The 25,762-nt window shown below is 43.0% G+C and overlaps 1 protein-coding gene across 6 annotated transcripts in view; it reads left to right on the top strand.

The window, feature by feature from the left end:
* The window catches only part of LOC147106210 (fatty acyl-CoA reductase 1), a 277,164-nt gene that overhangs the window by 153,838 nt on the left and 97,564 nt on the right, over nt 1-25,762 (top strand). For all 6 annotated transcript variants that reach the window (XR_015081386.1, XM_086009104.1, XM_086009101.1 and 3 more), the window contains 2 exons: nt 10,800-10,966; nt 12,309-12,488. Coding sequence is in view for 5 of the 6 variants with exons in the window: in XM_086009104.1 (XP_085865230.1) it covers nt 10,800-10,966; nt 12,309-12,488 (347 nt within the window). In the remaining variant the exon portion in view is untranslated. The remainder of the gene's footprint in view (nt 1-10,799; nt 10,967-12,308; nt 12,489-25,762) is intronic.

Raw genomic sequence — 25,762 nt, forward strand, 5'->3', positions numbered from 1 at the left:
GACTCCAGCAGCATTGGCTGAAGCCTTGGATTAAATTGCCTGATAGATGAGTGATGCTTCAGGAATGGAGGGAAAATGTAAATACTGTAAAGATGTTATTTTAAAATTGAATCATAAAACTGATCATATTTCTTGTCTCTTTAAATTTATACACGGATAACAAAGTAACGTAAGAGACAGGACATATAGATTTTTATTTCACATGCGGTGAAGATAAAGAGCACTTGTGAAGTAAAAATCAATATTTCATTTGTGAATGTTTATTGTGCTTTGTATGATTTTTCAGTGCTTGTGGCTTTGTTGAGCTTCACTGCTTTCGATTGGAACAGTGTGCTTTTCCTATGCCTGGCGAAGAGCTCCACTAACCAACTCTGGCTCTCTGCCACTCAAGGTCAGTTGTCAGCAGTGTTGCTGTGTTGGGTCTGCTTATAAAATACTCTCCTCTCAAGTTTTTGGTGGTCAGCTCAAATATCAGGACTGCTAAGTAAAAATGTGCAGGGTCAACAAGGGGCTTAAAATTGTCCTGGTCTGTTCGATCAAACTAATCTTACCATGATCCAGGTGTGATGACTGTGTGACTGATTCAGTGAACTAGCTATGTTCTGAGATTGCCTCACACCCACTCCATTGTGTTTACATGCACAAAAAAGGATTTTTATAGCCTACTTCCAGTGAACACCTGTGACTAAAACAGAAGTATATTTATGCTTTCTGTCATGTCGGCAGGATACTTTTTCTCATTGTCTGATGACTCTGCACTCTTTGCTTTGAGTTATATCATCAACAAATCACACTTGATATTTTACTGTCATTGTTCCTAGGAAAAAAAGCAATTTTAATCACAGTTTTTCTGTAAGTTTCAAACCCCAGCGATTTTTCGCTGCATGTTACTGCTTGTTAACATATAGCCGTCAGGTGGAGAGGGACTGATGAAAGTGGCAACTGAAGATATGAATCCAGTGCCCGAGTTGCAGAGAAGGTGAATCAGCCAGGCTTCCTGTGTCTGCACGCTATCCAGTGAGTCTTGCTGAAAGTGTGTGTGATCACCAGATAATGATAGGATCCAGCCCCGCTGTGGTGTCCCTGTCCCATGCCACAGCTGAATAATTTATTAATTATTTTCAGGCTCTGAGCTCAATGTGAAGAATGGCCACTTAGGCAACGTACTAGAGGTTTGTCAGCACCTGTGGAATCTTATTCCAGCATGAATCACTACCTCTAGAAGAGTAAAACAAGGTTACACTGCAGCAGGAGTAAATTGGCACAGCAGGCAGTGGAAACCAGTTTTCTAACCAATCAGCAGGGGTGACTCATTTGGCTGTAAACAAACAAATAGTATAAAAAGACTGTAAAAAGTGCTAGCAAGCACTGAGTGCGAGTCATCAAAGCATGCTGTGAGTTTGGGTAAGTGTGAGTTAGGGTAAGTGGGGTGTTAGGTGCTCTTTTCGAACTTTAACTCTGTGGGTTGCAGTTAATAAGGCCTTTCTGGTGCAGAGTGACTGTTGGTAAACCATTTAACTGGTGTAACTAGAGGGATTGATTTAATTTAAATCTAGTTAATTAAAGGGGATACTAGCATCTAAAATCGGGCAGAGGGTGTCCATAACTAACAATAACAAATTTAATTAATTACATAGAATGGAGCAGGTGATGTGTTACTGTTGCGAGATGTGGGAGCCGGTGAACCCCATTGAGGCTCACGGTGATTACGCCTGTGACAAGTGTCTGCTGCTACAGGAACTCCAGCTCCGTGTTGATGAGCTGGAGTCTGAGCTTCAGACACTGCGACACATCAGGGAGGGGGAGAAGTACCTGGACTCTGTGTATCAGGAGGTGGTCACACCTATGAAGTTAATTAATTCAGATGTAGCCCATGGTCAGGGACAGGACGGTGTGACTACGAGTGAGGCAGGTACGGGGATCCAGGAGGTAGAGCTGAGGAGCCGCAGCCCTTGCTCTTGTCCAACAGGTTCGAGGTTCTTACTCCCTGTGGGGACAGGAGCAGCGACTGCAGGGAGGATGAGCAACCTGGCCACAGCACCGTGGAACGGGGGGCCATTCAAGAGGGGGGAGTAAATAGAAATGTTGTAGTGGTAGGGGATAGTATTATTAGGGGGATAGATAGAGTTCTCTGCAGCCGAGAGCGAGAGTCCCGAAGGCTGTGTTGCCTACCCGGTGCCAGGGTTAAGGACATCTCCTCTGGGCTGGAAAGAAACTTGCAGTGAGAGGGGGTGGATCCAGTTGTCGTGGTCCATGTTGGTACAAACGACGTAGATAGGACTAAGAAGCCGGTTCTGTTAAAGGAGTATGAGCAGCTAGGGGTCAAATTAAAAAACAGAACCTCAAGGGTAATAATGATTATTACCTGAGCCATGAGCGAATTTGGCTGGGACAAATAAAATTAGAGAGTTAAATGCGTGGCTCAAAGACTGGTGTGGGAGAAATGGGTTTTGCATCCTGGGACACTGGCACCAGTACTGGGGCAGGAGGGAGCTGTTCCGTTGGGACGGGCTTCACTTGGCCAGTGCTGGGACTAGAGTCCTGGCGGATCATATAACTAGGGCTGTAGAGAGGGCTTTAAACTAACTAGTGGGGGGGAGGTTCCTAGAGAGCAAATAATAAAAATGACAACAGAGAAGGTAGCAGTGGGGATATTAAAAACCAGAGCATGTCAGGAAGGGGCAGAAGGTATGGAGTAAAAGGTAAAGTAATAAAAAGGGCAAAAGCAGGAACTAAGTGTCACAAAACATATTTGAAAGTTCTCTATCTGAATGCACGTAGCATTCGTAACAAAATAGACGAGTTAATGGCACAAATAACTACATATGGGTATGATCTTGTGGCCATTACAGAAACATGGCTGCAGGGTGACAATGCCTGGGAATTAAACATACCAGGTTATTTAATGATCAGGAAGGACAGGCAGGAAGGAAGGGGAGGTGGGGTGGCTATGTTAATAAAGGAAGGAATCACTGTAATACAGAGAAATGATATTGGGTCAAATGATCAGGATAATGAAACAGTTTGGGTGGAGGTAAGGAATAATAAGGGGAAAAAAACACTAGTGGGCGTAGTCTATAGGCCTACGAACAGTTGCAACTCTGTTGGACGGAGTATCAATCAGGAAATAGTTGAGGCTTGTAATAAGGGAACATCTATAATTATGGGGGATTTTAACTATCATATTAATTGGACAAATCAAATTGGGCAGGGCTGCCTTGAGGATGAGTTCATTGAGTGTATCAGGGATGGGTTTCTTGAGCAGTATGTAACTGAACCGACCAGGGGGCAAGCAACCTTAGATCTGGTCCTGTGTAACGAGACAGGATTGATTAAAAATGGCCTAGTAAAGGATCCCCTTGGAATGAGTGACCATAACATGGTTGAATTCCATATTCAATTAGAGGGTGAGAAGGTTGGATCTCAAACAAGCGTGCTAAGCTTGAATAAAGGAGACTATGAAGGTATGAGAGTGGAATTGAGTAGAGTGGATTGGGAAAATAGATTAAAGGGTAAGACGATACATGATCAGTGGTGTACATTTAAGGAGTTATTTTACAACTTCCAAAAAATATATATTCCACTGAGAAGAAAAGGGTGTAAAAGAAAAGACAGCCATCCGTGGCTAAGTAAAGAAATTAAGGATAGTATTCGACTAAAAACAAGGGCATATAAGGTAGCCAAATCTAGTGGGAGGATAGAGGATTGGGAAAACTTTAAAAGACAGCAAAAAATAACAAAAAGATTGATTAAGAAAGGGAAGATAGATTATGAAAGTAAATGAGCAAAAAATATAAAAACAGATAGTAAGAGTTTTTATAGTTATATAAAAAGAAAAAGGGTGGCTAAAGTAAATGTTGGTCCCTTGGAGGATGGGACCGGGAAATTAATGGTGGGAAATATGGGGATGGCAAAAACACTGAATGAATATTTTATATCAGTCTTTAGAGTAGAAGACACTAAGAATATCCCAACACTGGACAAACAGGGGGCTATGGGGGGGAGGAGCTAAACACGATCAAAATCACTAAGGAAGTGGTACTCGGTAAAATAATGGGACTCAAGGCGGATAAATCACCTGGACCTGATGGCTTACATCCTAGGGTCTTGAGGGAAGTGGCGGTAGGGATTGTGGATGCATTGGTAATAATATTCCAAAACTCCCTGGACTCTGCAAAGGTCCCGGCAGACTGGAAAACTGCTAATGTAACACCCTTATTTAAAAAGGGCAGTAGACAGAAGGCTGGAAACTATAGACCGGTTAGCCTAACATCTGTGGTAGGTAAAATTTTGGAGTCCATTATTAAGGAGACAGTAACAGGACATTTGGATAATCATAATTTAATAGGACAAAGTCAGCATGGTTTTATGAAGGGGAAGTCATGTTTGACAAATTTGCTGGAGTTCTTTGAGGAAGTAACATATAGGGTGGATAAAGGGGAACCAGTGGACGTAGTGTATTTAGACTTCCAAAAGGCATTTGACAAGGTGCCACACAAAAGATTATTGCTTAAGATAAAAAATCACGGGATTGGGGGTAATATTCTGGCATGGATAGAGGATTGGCTATCTAACAGAAGGCAGAGAGTTGGGATAAATGGTTCATTCTCAGACTGGCAATCAGTAACTAGTGGTGTTCCGCAGGGGTCAGTGCTGGGTCCCCAACTCTTTACAATCTATATTAATGATTTGGAGGAGGGGACCGAGTGTAACATATCAAAGTTTGCAGATGATACTAAGATGGGAGGGAAAGTAGTGAGTGAGGAGGACATAAAAAACCTGCAAGGGGACATAGACAGGCTAAATAAGTGGGCAGAGATTTGGCAGATGGAATACAATACTGGAAAGTGTGAGGTTATGCAGTTTGGCAGGAAAAATCGTAGAGCAAGTTATTATCTTAATGGCAAGAAACTGGAAAGTACTGGAGTACAAAGGGATCTGGGGGTCCTGGTGCACGAAACTCAAAAGGTTAGTATGCAGGTGCAGCAAGTGATTAAGAAGGCCAATGGAATGTTGGCTTTCATTGCTAGGGGGATAGAATATAAAAATAGGGAGGTATTGCTTCAGTTGTACAAGGTATTGGTGAGACCGCACCTGGAATACTGCATACAGTTTTGGTGTCCATACTTAAGAAAAGACATACTTGCTCTCGAGTCAGTACAAAGAAGGTTCACTCGGTTAATCCCGGGGATGAGGGGATGGACATATGAGGAGAGGTTGAGTAGATTGGGACTCTACTCATTGGAGTTCAGAAGAATGAGAGGCGATCTTATTGAAACATATAAGATTGTGAAGGGGTTGGATCGGGTGGATGCGGGGAGGATGTTCCCGATGATGGGTGAAACTAGAACTAGGGGGCATAGACTTAGAATAAGGGGCTGCTCTTTCAAAACTGAGATGAGGAGGAACTACTTCGGTCAGAGGGTGGTAGGTCCATGGAATATGCTGCCCCAAAAAGCTGTAGATGCTACATCATTACATAAATTTAAAACAGAAATAGACAGTTTCCTAGAAGTAAAGGGAATTAAGGGTTACGGGGAGCGGGCAGGAATTTGGACATGAGTCCAGGTTCGGATCGGTCATGGCCCTGTGGGTAGCGGAGCGGGCCCAGGGGCCGTGTAGCCTGATCCTGCTGCTATTTTGTGTGTCTAATTCTGTTAGATTCAGGAGATGGTTCTGTGATAGTAGATTGGCGGTTAGGATCAGATCAGCCATGATCTTATTGAATGGCGGAGCAGGCTCGAGGGGCCGATTGGCCTACTCCTGCTCCTATTTCTTATGTTCTTATGTTCTTAAGGAGTGGTAAAGTATGAATTGGAAATGAACTCTTGGGCGAGTTCAATTTTGATTGACAAAGGGAGTATTTGGAATATAATTGACATAGATATTGCTGCATGCAAAAACTCCCAAATGGATGCACCTTCCATATTTACTTTTGCATTCTCTTTGCTTCGATGCATTGTTGTGTTGCAAGTATTCAGGGAGTTTGCAATACACTTTAAATTCTTCAAGCATTTTAATGGATGATTTTAGAAACTTCAGTATGTTGACAAAGAACTTGACTAAGACAGAGGGAAGAAATCAGCATCTGTTTGTAAGGAAAGTACCAGGTTAACCTTCATCTACAGGCAATACGCCATTTTTACGGGATTACCTCCTGGGACCACTTGAATCCACATTCAATTAAATAAATGGAAATAGAAAACAATTCATTTATAGATTTCATTTACTGAACCTGCATACTCAGCCAGACTAGCATACTGACCAAGAATCACAGTGAACTGGCTGAGTTTTTAGCAATCCGAGATTTATAATTAGCTCAAGCTGTTGACACTGAACTATTCCTGCAGTTAAGGATATTGAGTGATGCTCTGTCTGCTAAATGATAAGACTTTCTCTTAAGAAGTTAGGCTCCATTCAACTTCCATTATTTAAAGGGGCACAACCTTCAGGAAAAATGTATGGCAAACTTACAATGTGATGATACAAATGGAGTCAACACATAGCTGCTGTTTTTGTGATCAAAATACTGCACAGCTCTTCTGTTTTTTCTCCCTTCCAAGAAAAGAAAGTTGGCCAGTATTCACACTCCTTTAAGATGAGCACTGTGACATTCAGAGTGGTCTGAGAACACGCTCACAGTGAAAACAAGCAATATTTATTCTGCAACCTTATAGATTTCAGTTTTCAAAAGTGTCCACAGACCACTGCCACAATCAAATTGGCTACCGGGCTCTCTCTTACTAATCCTAAATTACCTTGGTCATCAATGTAGATGAGAAGAGAAAAGATTCATTACTATTTCTTTCATCAGATGAAGGGTACCTAGCTGAAAAATGGACTTGTCTTTTCTGATGCTGATAGACATGCTGTGTATTTTACTGCATTTATATTTCATATTTGCAGCATGTTCTTTCTAACCAGGTAGATGTACAGCTGATATTTAAAACTCTTTGTCCTTCTACCATTGCTATTTGCAATACATCTCTCCAGGGGTTTTTATTAATGAGAAAATAAGCACAGCGAAAATGACTGAGAGGCTTTTTAATATTGCACCAGAGCAATCTCCCAAAATCTTAGTACCTTTTGCCACAAGCTTCCCCACTGAGTGCTAATGACCCCAACTGAGATTTCGCAAGACCTGGTAGGATGACAGTTCACTAACTAGTTGAATTTTAGCAACACAGAAGCGCACTAATGTTCTCCACCTGTTGTTACCAGAGGCAGGGGGCGAAGACAGTATTGGGAGGTGGCCAAGTGAAAGTGCATAATACAGGCCAATTAGTGACAGGTTGGCTAATTCAGAGCATATTGTATGTATGTGCACATTCAATTCCAATTAGGAACTGAGGCCTCAGATTTGCAATGTTATCTGTGGTTGATGTTGCTTCAATCAATATTTTGCAGCTGCATAGCATTCTGTGAACCTGAGTTAGAAAATTCCACTCACCAATTTGCTGAGGTGCAGTTACTTTCTGCAGTTAGTGAAGGGAAAACAGAGCTGTTCATTAGCTTGTAAGGGACAACAGTGTGTTTCTCTCTTTGGCTAATCATTGCTCCTGTCTTTGTTGCATCTCATCTTGTTGCCTGTTGCAGCCCATCATACATCACTAACCAGTACTTTGCCAATATTAAAAAATGCAGTTTATTTTTTAAAAGGTAACTTTCTCCTATTCTATTTTAGAATTTGAGATGTGTGAAAATGGGAAACATCTTTTCTCCCGTATAAACAAACTATTGTAAAAGGTACAGGGATTGGGAAATCAAACTTAATCTAACAGTAATAAAATTAGAAACTAACTCTGAGTGTGAAGGAGTGGTGACTGTCCAGGTTAAAGCTGGAAGAAACATTTTTTGGTGAGAGAAAAGTTAATTTCGAATAGTCTCCCCCCTCAATGATTTTCTCCCATTAACCTTTCTTTACTGAAGGCAATGAAGGGGGCTGTTAGGGGGTTTCTGATGACTGAATAAGTCACATTTCAGGATTTTTACTGAAAGCGTTCTGTGATTCCATTCATTTTTCTGTAAAGAATAACACAAATAAGTAGCCTTGGCAATGATTCATGCTGGGTTCAGCTCCATGGGTGGCACTGGTCTACAGTACTTTGACCGTGTGGCCATTTGCCATATGAGCATGAGCAGTAACTATTGATGGACTAAAAGGTGTTATATAAATGCAAGTTGCTGTTAACTGCTTGACTGTGAGAATCATCATAGCCAAGCCAGATCCTGACAGCAGTTTCTCCAGTGGGAGATTGCTGGAACTCCTAAAGAAATGTCACAAATGGCTATAAATGGCTGTTAATGATGTTTCTCCAGGGTTTCAGCCAAAGTAGGGGGAACCCCATGGAAATTCTCCCCCGATATTTTCTAAAATGACTAGCAGTCAGAATCCTGGATGATTTTCTTCCATTCTTAATTCAGAGACCCTAAGGCCAGCTGTAAGGTTGATCTGCATTACTCAGTACTCAGTACCACACAATGTAGTGCATTTGAGTATATTTTCAGTACTGTAATTAATGAAGCAAACAATACAGTTCAATAGATATTAAACATTATTATTGTAACGTCGTGAATAAAAGGAAACTTCAAGCACAACGTGACATCAGGTCAAACTGGAATAAAATCAGTGTATTTCACTTAAGAATTAGTATTCCTGTTCAATAGTTCATGCACTACAACTTGTGTTGCTTTGTTTGGCTACATTCTACAGTTTTTGGGGGGCGATTTTAACTTGTTGCACCTAGTGCTAACTGGGGAGGGGGGTTAACAACCTAAAAATGGGGTCCTTAGTCTTGCTTCTCCATTAACCTCAATAATGCGCCTGGTGCCATTTTGAATGAGGCCTACCACTGGGGCCCCAAAGCGTTTTTGTCTGTTTCAGGCAGAAGACCCTTTTCAATTTGCAGATCAGAGTCCTAAGACCACGATTGCCATTTTAGGTTGAAGTGTGCGCTTTCTCGCTCCGATAAGTACCACGGGCAATAGTGTCAAGGAGGCCCAGCAAACGTAAGTGTGAAATTATTTTTGGGGGGCCAGGAGTGCTCCTCCGGGCTCCACATAAATAATTTGGACTATGCTGCTATTGGCCCACCCCCACCATGATCGCGACACCCCCACCACCGCACGTATCTTCCTGCCAGCCGGGGCAACCCAGTATTGACTGAGCTGCCTGTTTGATGCCCTGCAGGTCACCAGCTTGATGCCAATGAGGCCGGGGCCTCAAAATTGCAGCCGCTTCTTCACCGCGGGTATGGGCTCTGCTGACCCAAAATTGACCCCCTTTTGTCTGTTGTCTTGTGCTTGTGTGCTGACCAGACCCAATTTTCCTGGAAAGCACCCATTTACCAAGCACAGAGATCAGGAAAAAGGGGCAAAGAACGTTTCTTTGGGTCTCTCCCTCTTTTCTGTAGTCCTAAGATTTTCAGAGGAAGTGGGTAGAGAGTGACCATCCAACCCAAAGTTACCAATGGAAGAAAGGATGTTATAATATTTCCTAATTCAACTTCACACTCTCTCTGTATCAGTATTGTAATTGCATTGGAGTTACTTTGGTTTTTCTGTCTTTCCATTTGTCTCATGTGGCTAAACTAATTTTACTGGTTCTGTAGTTCATGTGTGATCTTCTATATTGCCCTTTCCACTCATTTGAAGATGACCTCACTCCACTTTTGTCTGGAGTTGAACGCATTCAGTAAGTCTGAAAGGTTTTCCTGACACCTGTCCCTGTGATGAGTCGGAGACTCATTTAGAAGAACTATGTGAATTTACTAGTCACAGGGAGTGTTAAGATGTTGGCAGAACATTGTGTTCTGATCAGTTCAAGAGTGGGCTAGCCATCAGAAAGTACTGTACTTGAGTCCCCTTTGTAATAAGGTTCAGCAAGGCTACATACCACAGCTAATTCTGACGCTGGTCCGTGGTTCTGATTGTCCCTTTGGAAGCTTGGATTCCAGGAGTACTGTTTGGAGCAGCTGTGATCAACAGAGATTCAGATTTGGCAGGCTTCTTTAGCTCATTGAAAGACTGGTTGGTGGCTTTCACTGCTGGCTTGACTATTTTAAAAATCAGTTGCTAAGTGTTCACTGCAGTTAACGTCTAAAATAGTAATCTCTGCTTTTGCATCTCCCAAAATAACATAATGGGAGCTGTATACAATGTAAGTGACCTGAACAAGCTGTTTAGTACAGTATAAATATGAAACATCAATATTTAAAGACATTGTCGCTTAAAGGGCAAGAAAGTCTAGGGGGCGTATCTTCTATTCAAGGTGCTCCTTCTAGAGTTTTATTTCTTTTTTAAGTCCTTCTAAGTGAGAGCTGGTTCTTTGACTTTTGGATGGTTAAAGATTCGTGTTTTTCAGTGCCTGGTGAACCAAACGTTGTTTTGGAAAACTGAACCAGTGTTGATTAACATAGGGTGCAGTTATACTTCACTTTCTGATTGATACAAAGTGGTTTTGGATATACATAATGCAAAAATGGCAGTCCAGCTCAGAAGACAACTTGAGTGCACTAATACCCCGAGGTGTAAGAACCCCTCCAGGAATGTGTATTCACAAAGAGTGCAGTATAACTCCAACCATAATAGTTTTGCTTTAAATCAGTCAAATTTCAGAGTTCCGAAGCCAAAATTCCAAATGCTCATAACCTACTGGATAATAAAAAAAATTATGGGTAAGAATCACCTGTACACTTTAAGAGGAGTTCAGTATATTGTCACAGTTGACTGAGTGAAGCAAGATTGCAGTGAAAGATTTAAGAATGTAACAAATGTTTTAAATCTTTTTTTCATTGCAGCTGTTTGATAGGGTGAGAGAAGACTTCCAGAAAAAGATTATTCCTATCGGCAGTGAGCTGATGCAGCCTAATCTGGCCATCAGCTCAGAGGACACCGAACGTCTGCTCTCCTGCATTAACGTAGTCTTCCACTGTGCAGCCACCATACGTTTCGACGAGCCTTTAAAGTATGTCCCTTGTGTAATCTTTGCACCCAGATAGGAAAGGCAAAAAAAGTTTTCACAAAGTTCTAGTTTTCCTGTTTAACGATTATTGGTATAGATAACTGACTTTATATAATTATTTTCAGAGGTTGTTGCTGGTTCTGGACTGTTTGTAACCATAGCAATAATTTAGTTGCTTTAATTTGTTGCCCTCACACACTTCTTCCCCTAACTCTGGTGCAGGCTAAATGCAAATATTTAACAGCTTAATCTTTCCAATGGCCAATTTGCAGGCAATCTTTTATATCTAATAGTAGCATTTAAATATTTAGAGTATGATTGATAATGGAAAAAAAAATTAGAAATAAGTTTGCTCCATGATATGTTTCATAGACCGTAATTGATGACATCATCATCCACGACACTGAGCACACATTGTCCACTTTGGACATTGTGAAATTTCTAAGACCAATTCTAAAGCGTAACAAAGTGTAGCAATCGATGTATCATTTCACTGAAAATTATACTTCTAAAATTGTTTGGAAAAAAAACTTTCCAATTATTTTCCTAATAAATTATCATTGCAGAATACTTCATGGACCCTCTGTTAGAGAATATGATTAAAACAAAACTCAGCATGAACTAGATTTTGAATTTGAAGCATACTCCAATCCTGCATTAAGGAATGCACCAATCGCTTCAGGCCCATAGGGAGCTGGCGATCACCATATTTTTGTTCTGTGATGGTGTAAAACCAACTTTTCCTCCTATTTCTTTCCATTCAAGTTTTTCCAGGCCATGAACCTCCTGCAGAGAGAGAGCAGCAAGTGTGTGACCTGCTCCCAGGCTTCTACTAATGCCGTTCTTCAGCTAGCTATTAAAAAGGCACATGGCAGCATTCCAGTGACAGCCCTCGCCCCAGTGTTTTATCCCACAGGTAGCCAGGTCAAACCCCTGGCTGGTGGCACCTCATTGCAGTGCAATTGAAATCACATACCCAATGGAGTGGGAGAATTGAGCTTGCATCTTTCTACTGTGCAGTGCTGCCTATTGATGCCACTGGGACTGCCCATAATCACAAATGTTTCCAATGTGTACTATTTTGCCAAATTGAGGATAGGTTGGCAGTTTCAGAGTTCCATCTCTTTCTTTCAGCCTCTCCTTGGTTTGACAAGTCCAGCTACCTGTGTTTATAATGACATCCTTTTAATGAGTGGAGATAGTGCTGTGTGTTAAGAGCCCCATGTAATCACAGGAAGATAAAATGTTGTCTTTTGTGCTATCTGCTTGTGCATTCATTTACCTCATCCAGGGATTGGTTTTCCCACTCCATGATCCTATTTTCCTTTGCTCTTGCCCTGCACAGACATGCCCTGCAGCTGAATGTGGTGGCCACACAGCAGCTTCTGGTGCTGGCCCGACAGATGCAGAAGCTTGAAGCCTTCATCCACATCTCCACTGCTTATGCAAACTGCAACCGGAACCACGTAGAAGAAGTCATCTACCCTCCACCCGTAGAGCCAAAGAAGCTCATTGACTCTTTAGAGTAAGCATTCTTTTATAATTGTTTTATTATTTAGCTTCTTTTCCCCCTTTTTGTCATATCACTTGAAATTCAAATAGCAGCCGGAATTGAGAAATGAACCAAGAATAACAGCAATGGAAAGCCAGTATATTAAATGCTAAGTTTTTGGTGTAGATCTGTAATACAAAGTAATAAATGAGCTAGATGTCTTTTTAACATTATTTTAGCAATCGTATGACAAAGTTACATTTAATCTGCAAATCACATGACATTTTATTTTACAGGAAATTCAGCAAAAACATTCTAAACTTCCAATATCACCACACAGTTCAATTCAACTGCACAGTACAGCTCAAATTAAATCATTTAGATTGACTTCTACACTACAAGCCAATCTAAACACCTTTAAGATACAGACTGCATGAAGATAATAGATGAGTAAAGTGTAGGGAAGATATGTAGAGACTTGGAAGCTCGTATATAGTACAAGTTGCAGACAGTAAGCTAAATCAATATACAGCGCAAGAGATTTAACCGAATGTAACCTAATATTCAAATTCCACGCAGGACTAATCTGTGTGGTGCGTCACTTATTCTGAGTATTTGGTATATTTGATAGATACAATGCCAGACTCATACTAGCTGTCAGTACATGGCAATTGAGTTAAATCATACATGCTTGTAATCAGAACTGAGTGGTAGTACTAGAGCTTATTACTCTCAAAATGTGACCACCCACTCTAAAATCAGTATCGTAGTAATTTCAAAGCCAGCATTGAGCTCGCCAGTGCCATCTAACTGTAGCACCAACTGCGTATATAACAAAATGTGAGCATAATCACAGAAATTAAGTCAACAGATTTGCAAGTACACCTGTGGCTGCAGTTAACTTTATAACATTGTACGCAATTCACAGTTGGCGTGTGATTGTGTTTCAGCCAGCAGTCAGGTTCTCCTTTTGTGTCTCGGGTGACAAGGACCTGCAAAATGGGAGATTCAAAAATGATTCAACACTTGGAAGGGGGGGGCTGCAGTAGCTATATTAAATATATATATAGCTATTGTCTGATGAGGTTTCATAGAACTATTGAGGAAAACTTGTCGCAGTGAATGGAAACATGCTGGAAGAAATTTCATGCGGCTTTGAAGACTGAAATAAGGCAGAAACCTGAGTTTATCAGTATGTGATATCTACGGTATAAATATTACAAGTGCACAGGCTGGCATGTGTTACAAGACAACATTTTGATGGGTTCATCAGTCATGTCTGCTTTTAAACTTTATTATCTTTGATGACATTTGTATTTATCAAGGTGAGGGATGTTAGTTCCAGGAGCGAAAAGGTTTCTTAATTTTAGCATGGAATTCAGCGTTAAATGCTCCCAGATACAGATACAGAACAGCCAGAGGCAGAGTACAGCACCCTCTACTCTGCTGTAAAAAGTGTCTTCACCCCAGTAAAGTGCAATTTCTTCTATTTCCTATGTCAGCTATTTTTATAGTTCCTCGGGGAGTAAATTGGCAATTTAGTGCTGATTTATGTTGAATTATAAACAATTTTATATTGTGACCCAATACATTTGTTATTGGTCCATTATACTTGACAGAGAGATTTTCATCCATCAGTGCAGACTGGATTCAAACCCAGATCACCGAGGCATGTTTAAAACACTGCAATGCTGACTCCTCTCCTATTCATTGATTCTTATATATGATTGTAATTTGTAGTCCCGTTTATTCCACTTTGCATTATCTTTTGCTGCTGAGGAGTGTCATAGGCAGTGATGGTCTGCAAGCTTCTGCAGTCAAACCAATTCAAATCATGTGCTGTTTACCATATGATTTGAACTGGCATGATACTGGCTTTCATTTCACTGAAGGTTACAAGGAATACTCTGTATATAGTACAATATCCTTTAATAGAGTCCTGCATTCAGGGTCCTATGCGGAATGCTCATTTTAGAAGAGGCACAGGAAGGAATGTTTGTTTAAGCCGACAGCCTACTGCCAGACAATGCTTAATCTGTGTTTCTTGTACTCCTCGCCCAGTGCATAAAGTCCCCACAGGATTAAGCAGGCTCTGCTGTGCCATGCAGACAACGTTCCAGTTTGTTCTGAGTTGCTATTCTAAAAGAAACACCAGAACACTGAAAGCAACACCTTTTTTCCTGGGGATTCTGCTGATCTTTTGCTGAAGTTACAGCAGATAAGCAGGTGCATCCCCATGTATATTCACCCCCATATAGTATATCAGCAAATCTGTGGTGTTTCTCATTCCCAATTGATATATCAACATATGTGCCCAGTTGATGGTCAACTTTGCATTGGGGTCCTAAAAATGGCATTAGGACATTGATTTGCATTTTCAAGGCACCTAACTCCTGTTTCAGGCAGGTGCCCTGCACTCTTGGAGGTCACCAGCTTTCCACTTGGCAGCTGGCACACTTCTGGAGGAGATGGGGCACGAGAGATCGCAACACCAAATTGGTCTCCCCAACCTTAATTTTTCATCCAAAAGACAGGTGTAACGATATCCAATTTCTGCCCCATGTTTCGAGTTGTTGCACAGATTTCCATCATCTATTAGGCACAAGTCAGGACTGTGATGGAATACTCCCCACTTGCCTGGATGAGTGCAGCTCCAACAACACTCAAGAAGCTCGACACCAGCCAGGACAAAGCAGCCCGCTTGATTGGCACCCCATCCACCACCTTAAGCATTCACTCCCTCCACCACTGGCGTACCGTGGCTGCAGTGTGTACCATCTACAAGATGCACTGCAGCAACTCACCAAGGCTTCTTCGGCAGCTCCTCCCAAACCCACGACCTCTTCCACCTAGAAGGACAAGGGCAGCAGGCGCATGGGAACACCACCACCTTCAAGTTCCCCTCCAAGTCACACACCATCCTGACTTAGAAGTATATCGCCGATCCTTCATCGTCACTGGGTCAAAATCCTGGAACTCCCTCCCTAATAGCACTGTGGGAGTACTTTCACCACACGGACTGCAGCGGTTCAAGAAGGCGGCTCATCATCACCTTCTCAAGGGCAACTCGGGATGGGCAATAAATGCTGGCCTTGCCAGTGACGCCCACATCTCATAAACGAATAAAAAAAAAAATTAACAGTTAAAATTATACTTGTGCATGTTGAGGGATTGTCCGCATTGCACCCACTTTGGGAATTGCAGGCGCAGGTGTAATTGTCACCCCTCTTCATCTGTCCAAGTGATTGCTCTGGGGAGAATATCAACTCCAACCCTAAGTTTTTCAGAGAAACAGAAGCCTTTGAATAAAACCTTAATGAAGGTACCTAGACATAAAATGCACTTTTATAGTTAAGTTTAATCATGTTATTGTGAAATGTGTAATATTTTTATGTCCATATTATATCACAAACCTTATTATTAGCGGTTTTGTTTGTGTGCATATAGGGCAGAACAAACAGAATTGCCAGAGTAGTCCAGGAACTCCTTCAGATATGTCCCATTGAAGTAAGGGAGAGGGGAATTGGCCGAAGATCAGTTCACACCACTCCACCAGATAATGGCAAGACCTAACCGGGTCACCCCATTTCTACTCTCCGATCCAGAAGGTTCCCATCTCAGCCCCAGTTGTAATTTGGGGATCTTTGGGGGGAAAATTCGGTTGCTTTGCACCTCCCGTTAGCGCCCTAAGAGGGCGCAAAGCAACTAGTGCCCAGGTGCGGCGTCGCCAACGCCTCCTGTGAAATTCAGCGGGAAGTAAGTGGCGGCGCTAACCATTAGGGCCACACGGCGCTGCGCCGCCAGCGATGACGTCATCGCCGTGCGCAGCGTCCCGGCCGCGACCTTCAGTAGCGCCCCATGACTTACTGCCGGACGCTATGTCCGACGGGGTCAGGGGGGCCTACCTACGGCCGGGGCAGCGCTATTTAAAGGCGAGGTGCCGGGCGTCCATTTTTGTTGCTGGCTGCCTGCCAGCACCTGCCTCCACTCCCGTCCCCGGCCTCCTTACCCGCCACCCCCCTCTCCTCTGCAGAGTGCCAGCTGCGCTCCAGGAGCCCAGCACTTCTCTTGAGTGCCGGGCTCTTTTGACGGCACTCCCGATCCCTGGGGGCCCAGCTGGGCACCGGTTCGCGCTGCGCATGGCCCCTCCCCTTTAAGAAGGGGAGGAAGGCCTGCAATACCGCGGCACGCGCAATATTCCCTCGGAGCGCCCCAAGAGGGAGGCGGGGCGCTTCCAGTAGTGTCCCGCTTCCCTCTTGGGGCGCAACCACTCAATTTTGGTCGCAGGGGCGCTAATTTTTCCGGGGCACGACTCAATTTTTAGTCCTTTGTCTTTAGCATGAAACCAATCCCATTTTTTGCATTCTCACTTATTGTAGATATAATCAATTATATACCATCAAATGCAATTTACGGATAAATATCCAGATAATTTAATTCTTAGTTCGTGAATACTGGTGGCACAGAAATTATTTGGCTCCATCCTCTAAGTTGTTTTCATGACCTTTAGATGTCTGCAGTTAAAAATATTCTACATTATAGTACTATTAACAATATCTGTTGCCAGAAAATCAGTAATGCAGAAACGTTTTTTCTTTGAAATGCTTGTGAGGATCAAATGCTGCTTAAAGTCATTTGGCTTGAGGGGTTAGCTAGGGCAGTGGGTTAGAATGTGGCTGTTTTGCTTTTGGATGCAGATTTGAATCTAGCCCAAATTGATGGAGTGAATATTTTATCTTTATTACGGCAAAAATGATCTTAAGCATAATTAATCTGGACAGTATAAGTCCATTCTTACCAACTGCAGCTCAACAAATAAAACTGGCCTTAAATTGGCAGCAAGTGGCATCAAATTGGCAGACAGCCCACAAGGATAATTAGTATGAAAAGTGGAAATGCTATGTTGATACAGTTAGGGAATGCTGTCCTGACGTTGGGGTTAAGGTGCATTCCTGTTACACAGCAGAGAGAGCTTTACTCTGCAACTGTACTTTACCAAAATAACTCAGCCAGATTCCCACAGCCTATCACTATCCAGTAACCCCCCTCACTCACTGTCTTGGCTCGCAGCTAAACAATGGCCACTGGTGGCCAGTGCCCATGGAACTGTAAAATAACAACAGAGAATGCTGGAAAAACTCAGCAGGTCAGGCAACATCCATGGAGAGAAATTTGAGTTGATGTTTCGGGTTGAAACCCTTCTTCAAAACTGGAAAGAAAATAAAAAGATCAAAGGCAAAACTGCGATCGAACAAAAGAAGAAAAGGAGACAATAAAAGGTATTAGAAGCCAGATGAGATGGTAATGGGCCCGTGGAGACAAAAGGCAGCTGAGATTAAGTGTGAAGTGTACTGGCAGGATAAGGACAGCCTTTTGTCTCCACGGGCCCATTACCATCTCATCTGGCTTTTAATACCTTTTATTGTCTCCTTTTCTTCTTTTGTTCGATCGCAGCTTTGCCTTCGATCTTTTTATTTTCTTTCCAGTTTTGAAGAAGGGTTTCAACCCGAAACGTCAACTCAAATTTCTCTCCACGGATGTTGCCTGACCTGCTGAGTTTTTCCAGCATTCTCTGTTGTTATTTTGGATTTCCAGCATCTGCAGTATTTTGCTACCCCCATGGAACTGTACCTCCGCAAAAGCCAGTGCCTTCCGGAGAGGAGGGGAGATACTGGGGAAAAAAAGAGAAAAAATTGACATTGTAACTCTGCTCACCGTCATCCTGCACTCCACTCATTTTCAAACAGGGCACAGAGCCACGGTGCTTTTATACAAACCGTTGTCATTTCCTTTAAACCAGCCACATTTATCAAAGGCCATGTGATTGCTCTGCAGACAGTGCATGAACTGAGTTTCATTCAAACAATATAATGTTCCCAACTCAACTGTGAAGAATCTGTGAATAACTGGTGGCATCAAATTTCATGAATTCTCATACTGTTTATAGTATAAAGCACAAAGCATTTGGGTAAAGAAGTGGTTAAGTGGAGGTGTTTTGCATGGCTATGTTAAAATAGTGGCTCTGTATGCAGTCTGAAAATGATTCAGGTATTTCAGAATGAATTTTAGTGTTCTATTAAAGCCTATGGTTACAATCCACCCCTATCCCAACAAACTTCTTGGCCAACTCCAAAACAATGGCCCTGAAATTGCGGTCGGTGGCGTAGCTAAGGTGTACGCCTCTGTCCTCCGAAAGAAATCTGCACAACCAGGTGTGAGGCCCCCTTTGAAAATGTGCATTATTTCGCTACGGAGTTGTGCGCAGTGTAGTGGCCCACGGATCCCGGGGCGCACTGTGTGTAAGCGTACCTGGGATCACGTGGGGCGGTGTGCCAATCAGGAAACATAAATCACTGATGCCCATTCATGATTTTTTAATGCTTAATTTTAGCGGAGGTGATGTAAATATCCTGCTTGTGTGTCTAGGTTTCTTGTGTGCGAAAGTTTCACTGCAGGGAAATTGCATTTCATTAATAGTTTGTTAAATTGGTTCAAATCATGAAAGTCTCCGGGAATAGTCAAAAGCAAAATACTGCGGATGCTGGAAATCTGAAATAAAAACAGAAAATGCTGGAAATACTCAGCTGGTCAGGCAGCATCTGTGGAGAGAGAAACAGAGTTAACATTTCAGATCTAGGTCATCGACCAGAAACGTTAACTCTGTTTCTCGCTCCAGAGATGCTGCCTGGCCTGCTGAGTATTTCCAGCATTTTCTGTTTTTTTTTTAATGGAATAGTCAGCTATGTCATTGGCATTTCAAACAGTTAACCGAAAACGTTAGACACTTGTTCTTTTCCTTTTTTTTTCTGTGGGTGAACCAGTTTTGTGAAATACATCTCAGCTACTGCACAAGGGGCATCTTTTTCTAATAAAAACATCCTTGTAATCTTGCTCTGAAATGAAAAAGATGTCAGTGCTTTGGTAGTTTGTTTTCACCCTTTGATTATTTGTCTCCGCGAGTTGTGTTGGGATCAGTTGTAATAATTAGAAAGAGGAGATATTAGTTAGGTAGATATAGATATATATTTTGAAGATCATTTTTAATTACATTTTTATCATTACATAAATAATGTGTATATTTCAAGCTGATGTTTTGATGCTTCACCTAATATTGCTTATCCCCCTCCCCTTATGCTGTGTAAACAGGCTCCTGTGCCTGTTTGCACCAGCCGTAAAATTTTCCTGTGTAATTGCTGGGCAGTTGGTGGGCAATTAACCCACCTCTGCACCAGCAATGAGGATTTGACAGTCGCAGCGGATGATCTGTCAAGTTGGAATTTGGTTTGGGATTTAGCACATGCACACGCTCATGTGGAAATCCCAAACTTGTGGTCAATTTCAAATGCGTTGTGACGGCGTACTCTGAGAGTCCGCTGTCATACTGACTGCAAATTCTGCCCCAATAAATTATAAAAATAGTTGTATTCACAAAGTTTTTTAGAATGATTTCCTTTTTAAGTTTAAATCATTTTCTTTCCATTGTTCTTGCAATCTCTTTTGCTTCATAATTTAAATATATCAGATGCAGAACAATGCAAACTTGAATGAAACTACATTTACCATGGTGCTTCTTTTGCTCGATCATAGCAATTCTGATCCCTTTTTTCCACTAACTTATAATTGGATTAGTTAGTACTTTACATAAAGTCACTTTCCTGGCCAATGTAGTACTTTTTCAGACAAGAGTAACTTATATTTTAAGGTAAAACAACCAGAGGCGAGATGAGATTTTTTTTTACACAGCGAGCTGTTATAATCTGGAATGCACTGCCTGAAAGGGTGGTGGAAGCAGATTCAATAATAACTTTCAAAAGGGAATTGAATAAATACTTGGTGGTGAAAAATTTGCAGGACTATGGGGAAAGGGCGAGGGAGCGGGATTAATTGGATAGCTCTTTCAAAGAGCCGGCACAGGCACGATGGGCCGAATGGCCTCTTTCTGTGCTGTATCTTTCTACGATATCGGGGGTTTATTCCCCCAGTGATTGTTTTGGTAGGAGGCAAATACCAGCATAGGAAGAAATAAAAAGTCCTGCTTTCTCATTCATTATTGCCCTTAGAAGCTAAATAAAAATCAAATACGGTTTTAAAGTAAAAAATGAATTAAATGTGCAGACATACCGCTGACCAGAAACTCCACAACACTCAGAGTATTACTCATAATGGATGAGTCTGGGAACAAACTGACATTGTAAATGACCTACACCTGCCACAAGGGTATAAGCTTGCAGTTTATTAAAAGAGTCATCAGACTCTCTTGGGAATGATAGCCAAGCCTCTGCTTTTCATAGAATCCTGGAATAGTACAGCACAGAAGGAGGCCATTAGGCCCATCGAGTCTGCGCCGGCTCTTTCGAAGAGTAATCCAGTTAGTCCCACTCTCCCGCTCTTTCCCCATATCCCTGCAATTTTTTCTTCTTAAAAGTATTTATCCACTTCCCTTTTGACGGCTACTATTGAATCTGTATCCACCACTCTATCAGGCAGTGCATTCCAAATCCTAACCACTCGTTGTGTAAAAATGTTTTCCCTCATGTCGCCTCTGGTTCTTTTGCCAATCACCTGAAATCTGTGCCCTCTGGTTATCGACCCTTCAGCCACTGGAAACAGTTTCTCTTTATTTACTCTACCTAAATCCTTCATGATTTCAAACACCTCTATCAAATCTCCTCTTGGCCTTCTCTGCACTAGGGAGAACAACCCCAGCTTCTCCAATCTATTCATGTAACTGTAATCCTTCATCCCTGGAACCATTCTAGTAAATCTCTTCTGTACCCTCTCCAAAGCCTTCATGTCCTTCCTAAAGTGCGGTGCCCAGAATTGGACACAATACTCAAGCTGGGGCCGAACTAGTGTTTTACATAGATTTGTCAATCTGCACTGGTCATCTTCTTTCCCACTTTAGAGTTTGGATGAATTTTAAAGTGTCTTAAGTTGAAACAATTTGGCATTTGACTCCATCAGAGTTTTCCAGAAGAATATAGCAGAAGATGGAGCACCTTGACCTGCAGAGGTTTAGTTGGGTGCTCAGAGGCCCATATCTATAGAAGTAACTCCTCTGAGTAATGAACTTCATTCTTGTCGTGATGCCAGTGCATTTACCCCAACAAACTGGCCTTTTGTTGCTGGACAAATTATTTGTGTTCCCACTTTCGGCACCTAATGTTATCAAACACTTTGGCCGCAAAATTCGGCTCCGTAGCACCGGTAGTTTTGGCCGGTTTTGAAGAAAAAATGGCGTCTGCCTCGCTTCTGCTTATTTCTGATGCGGCCCCCCTTGAACGCCATCTTGGTGAGGGCAATAGTGTGGGCGGTACGTGCGTGCACTGGCAGTATGCAGCGCAGGCCGATTGTGACGTTAGTCAGCGTGTAACATTGATATGACGCATGACCTGCCATTTTCAACCTTGTAGCTCTATCCAACGCTCTCTCCCAAACACGCACAGCTGAATGTGCGTTCACCTGCATGAGGGACCCCCCACCATCGCTACTTAAAGGGATACATCCAACTTCCAGGTTAGTTGCTTATTGCTATGGACTGGCTCTTGCAGAGTTTGTAGGAATACTGGGTTGCTGGAAGAGATTTGAAAAGTTGGTAAAGTGTGCAGGGCGTGCTGCTGGACATTGGGAAGGCATTGGCTGCTATTGGAAGGCCTCTGATTACACCACTTGCTCCCAATCATGGAGGCTCTAGTTGCAGTCTCACTTGCGCTGCAGCATGACAGAGAGATGGAGCAGAGGCAGTAAAGAAGATAAGCTGCTCACAGAGGGAGGAGGAAGGGGAGGCTCTCAACAGGAGGCCGTACACACCTAGGTTCTTCAGGGCGCACTTCTCCTACCTGCACCTAAGCTAGGAGCAGTGTGTTCGACGGCTCTGCTTCATGAAGGAGGTGGTCACAGAACTCTACCACCTCTTGTGTCAGCTGTGGCTCAGTGGCTAGCACTCTCTAGGTGGGAGGGGCTAGGAGTGAGCCAGGTGTTACTGGTTGCCTGATTGCAGCTGGGAGTTGGAGGGAGTTTTGTAAAAAGTTGGTGGTGGGTTTTGTTTTCAGGTTTTAGGGCTTTTTTGGCCCACAAAAACAGCCAGATGGCTGCTGAGGGGTCCGGAGCCCTCAGAAGACAGTGTTCCTGAGAGGAATTTAATTAGGGAAGAAACTGTGGTGGGAAAGAAAAAAAAATGCCCAAAGATTTGGGCCGGGACCCCAGGAGGTTTGATAAAGAAAACACGGTGGTGGTGCAGTGTGAGGATAAGAAGATTCGAGCTTGGGATATTATCCAGGCGGTTCATGAGGACTGTGGCGAGGGAAGCTGCTATGCCTGCCGACCAAAACCGATTGTGGGATTCGAGGTGACGGTCAGTGGCCGTGAGGAGGTGGAAAGACTGTTACTCAGTCTGAAAGTTGGTGATAAATTCTTGGAGGTGACGCTGCTATATTCAGAGGAGGTGGTGGTTTCATTTTTAAACTTGCCAGTTTACATTGAGGATGAAGTGCTAAGCAAAAAGTTGCAGTCGTGGGATATTAAAATCTGTTCTGCAATAAAGAGGAGGTACTATCCGGGAACACGGGTAGCAGACGGAACCCGGTATGTAAAGGTGCAGTTCCCAGAGTGGGTGAGGTCATTGCCGTACAGTATGAAGTTTGAGACATTGGAAGGAGTGCAGTACTTTCGTGTGCTGCATGATAACCAAGTAAAGGTGTGCTATTATTGTCTTGGACATGACCATCTTGTAAGAAACTGTCCAGACCTGTATTGTTACAATTGCAGTGAGTCGGGACACATCACTCGGAGCTGCAAGGTGGAGAGCTGTGGGGTGTGTCACAAAGGCCCCACCCGCTGTGAGTGTGTGACAGAAGGGAGCGATATGAGTGATGAGGAGATGGGAGCAGGGGAAGGAGATGAGAGTGAAACGGCCGGAGGAGCGATGCAGTCGGAGGACACAGCCGGTAAAATGAAGGAGAAAGGAGCACAGGAAGAGGCAGAGGATGGTGGAACGGAGAACGGGATGGAGATGGCGGAAAACACGCCGAGTGCTGTGGAGGGGAACAAAGACAGCAGCGGGCAGTGAGGGTCGAGTGTAAACTCGAGCCTTAGTGCGGTTCGGCTCCCCCTGGGGAGTCTGGTGTCTACGGGGGGAGAGGAGGCAGGAGCGGGGTGTGTGGTGGATGTGGGTGCTCCGGGGAGAGGCGGGGAGTCGGATATCTTGGTGAGCGGGAGGGGGCAAGACAGGGAAAGTGTGCAAGAGGCAGGAGCCTTAAAGGGACAGCAGGATGGGATCAGCGAGATAGAGACGTCAGAAGGGAACAATTTAGGTGCGCCATTGTCCCATGGAGAGAGGGAACAGGGTGCAAGGGTCAGAGGTGGAGGTGTGGTCGAAGGGAGCGGCACAGTGGGAGAATCTGCGATAGCAGGAAGACTCTCTATGGGAGATGAAGTATCTGACGGGGTGCAGGATTATGTATCTGACGGGGAGCAGGCACAGGGGGTTGCAGAAGAGCTTGAGTGTGAGGAATTAGAGGAGGACAGAGACATGGAAGTCGGGGGTGGGGTGGCATCATGTGGAAAGGGAAAGGTTAGTGAGGGGCAGAAGGAGGGAGGAAGGGCAGCTCCTGGGCCCAAACTTAATGCAAGGAAGAGGCTGAAACAGCAGGGAAAGTTTAAACAGGAGGTGAAAAAGAGTCGGAGGCTGCAGGAAAAAGCAACAGCTGCCTGAAAAGTGGGGAAGGAGCATGTGAGGAGGGAAGGGCCAGAGATTAAATGATGGGGAGATTATTAGGCATACTTCCCTTCTTTGGAGCCATGATTACATTGGTCTCGATTAATGTGAATGGACTGTGGGGTGAGAGGAAATTGCAGCAGCTGTTGCAGGGTTTTAAAGGTACGGACTTGTGTCTGCAAGAAACCTTTTGGGATGAGGAGATCCTAGAAAGAGTTCAGAAGGTTTGGAAGGGAGAGGTGTTTACAAGTTGTGCAAACAATAACCGTAGAGGGGTGGCTGTTTTGGTGAGTCCGTCCGTAGAAGAGAACGTGGCCTCGGTGGATAAGGACACTGAGGGGAGATTTTTACGGCTAAGGATAAAAATGGAGGGATTTAATTGCGATCTCTTTAATATCTATGAACGAGCATTGAAAGCGTCGCGAGTTTTTTCGGGGGTTATTCACTGAAGCGGCAGAGGTGGAAAATCCTTGTATAGTGGGGGATTTTAATGTATTTTTATCTCAGATGGACATTTCAGCCCAGATGACCTTTAAGGATGATAACTCCAGAGGGATGATTGTAAAAATGATGGCAAATTTAAATTTGAGAGACTTATGGAGGGACTGGAACCCCATAAAAAGGGAGTTCTCCAGAGCAGGTTGGGTGGGTGATGTTTTAAAACAGAGCCGAATAGATTTTGTGTTAATGTGGGAAGGGTTATCTTCTGAAGTGATGGAGATTTATTATAAAAAAAGTATTTTTTAGTGATCACTCGGCTTTGGTTCTTAGAATTAGGAACAGCAGAGTTAAGATCGGTTCAGGGGTGTGGATTTTAAACAATCAATACCTGAAAGAAATTGCTTATAAAGAAGGGATTATAAATATAATAAAGAATGCTCGGAAGGAACCTTTGTTCTTGAAAGAAAGAAGAGTTTGGTGGGACAATTTAAAATATGAGGTAAAAGTTTTTTTGGTACGTTATGGGAAAAAGAGGGCGGCAGCTAACCGGTGTCAAGAAGAGAATATAAACAAAAGGTTTACAGATGTCTGTAAAGCAGTTGACGGAGGGGATAAGGGAGCTGAGACTAAGTTCTGGGTGCTAAAGGAAGAGTGGGAATTATTGCAAGCTGAAAAATGCAAGGGGGCCATTCTCCGTGCAAAGGCTAGAGATGCATTGGAGGGCGAAAGATGCACTAGATATTTTCTAGAGCAAGAGAAGCTGCGACAGAGATTATCGTTAATTGAAGAGTTGAAGGTTGGGGAGAAGATCGTTCATGAAAGTGGGGAGATTTTAGAGGCGGCTAGCAGCTTTTAGCAAGAGTTATATACAAAAGAAGACATTTCCAATTTGGCGATGGAGAAGGTTACTGCTTTTATTGAAGAGGGTTTAAAGGAGGATGAGAGAAGCATGTGTGACAAAGAAGTAGGATTAGCGGAGATAAAAGTAGCAATAAGTGGAATGGGGGGGGGGGGGAAATCCCAGGATCTGATGGACTAAGTGCAGAATTTTATAAAGAATTTTTCAAGATTTTAAGTCCATTGCTCTTAGAAGTTTTTAAGGAAATTAAAATTGAGGGAAGCCTGGCCCCATCTATGAGGAGAGGTATCA

The sequence above is a fragment of the Somniosus microcephalus genome, chromosome 16 (genome assembly GCF_052327205.1).
Source record: "Somniosus microcephalus isolate GS21.2 chromosome 16, FLI_Smic_1.0, whole genome shotgun sequence".
Taxonomy (NCBI): domain Eukaryota; kingdom Metazoa; phylum Chordata; class Chondrichthyes; order Squaliformes; family Somniosidae; genus Somniosus; species Somniosus microcephalus.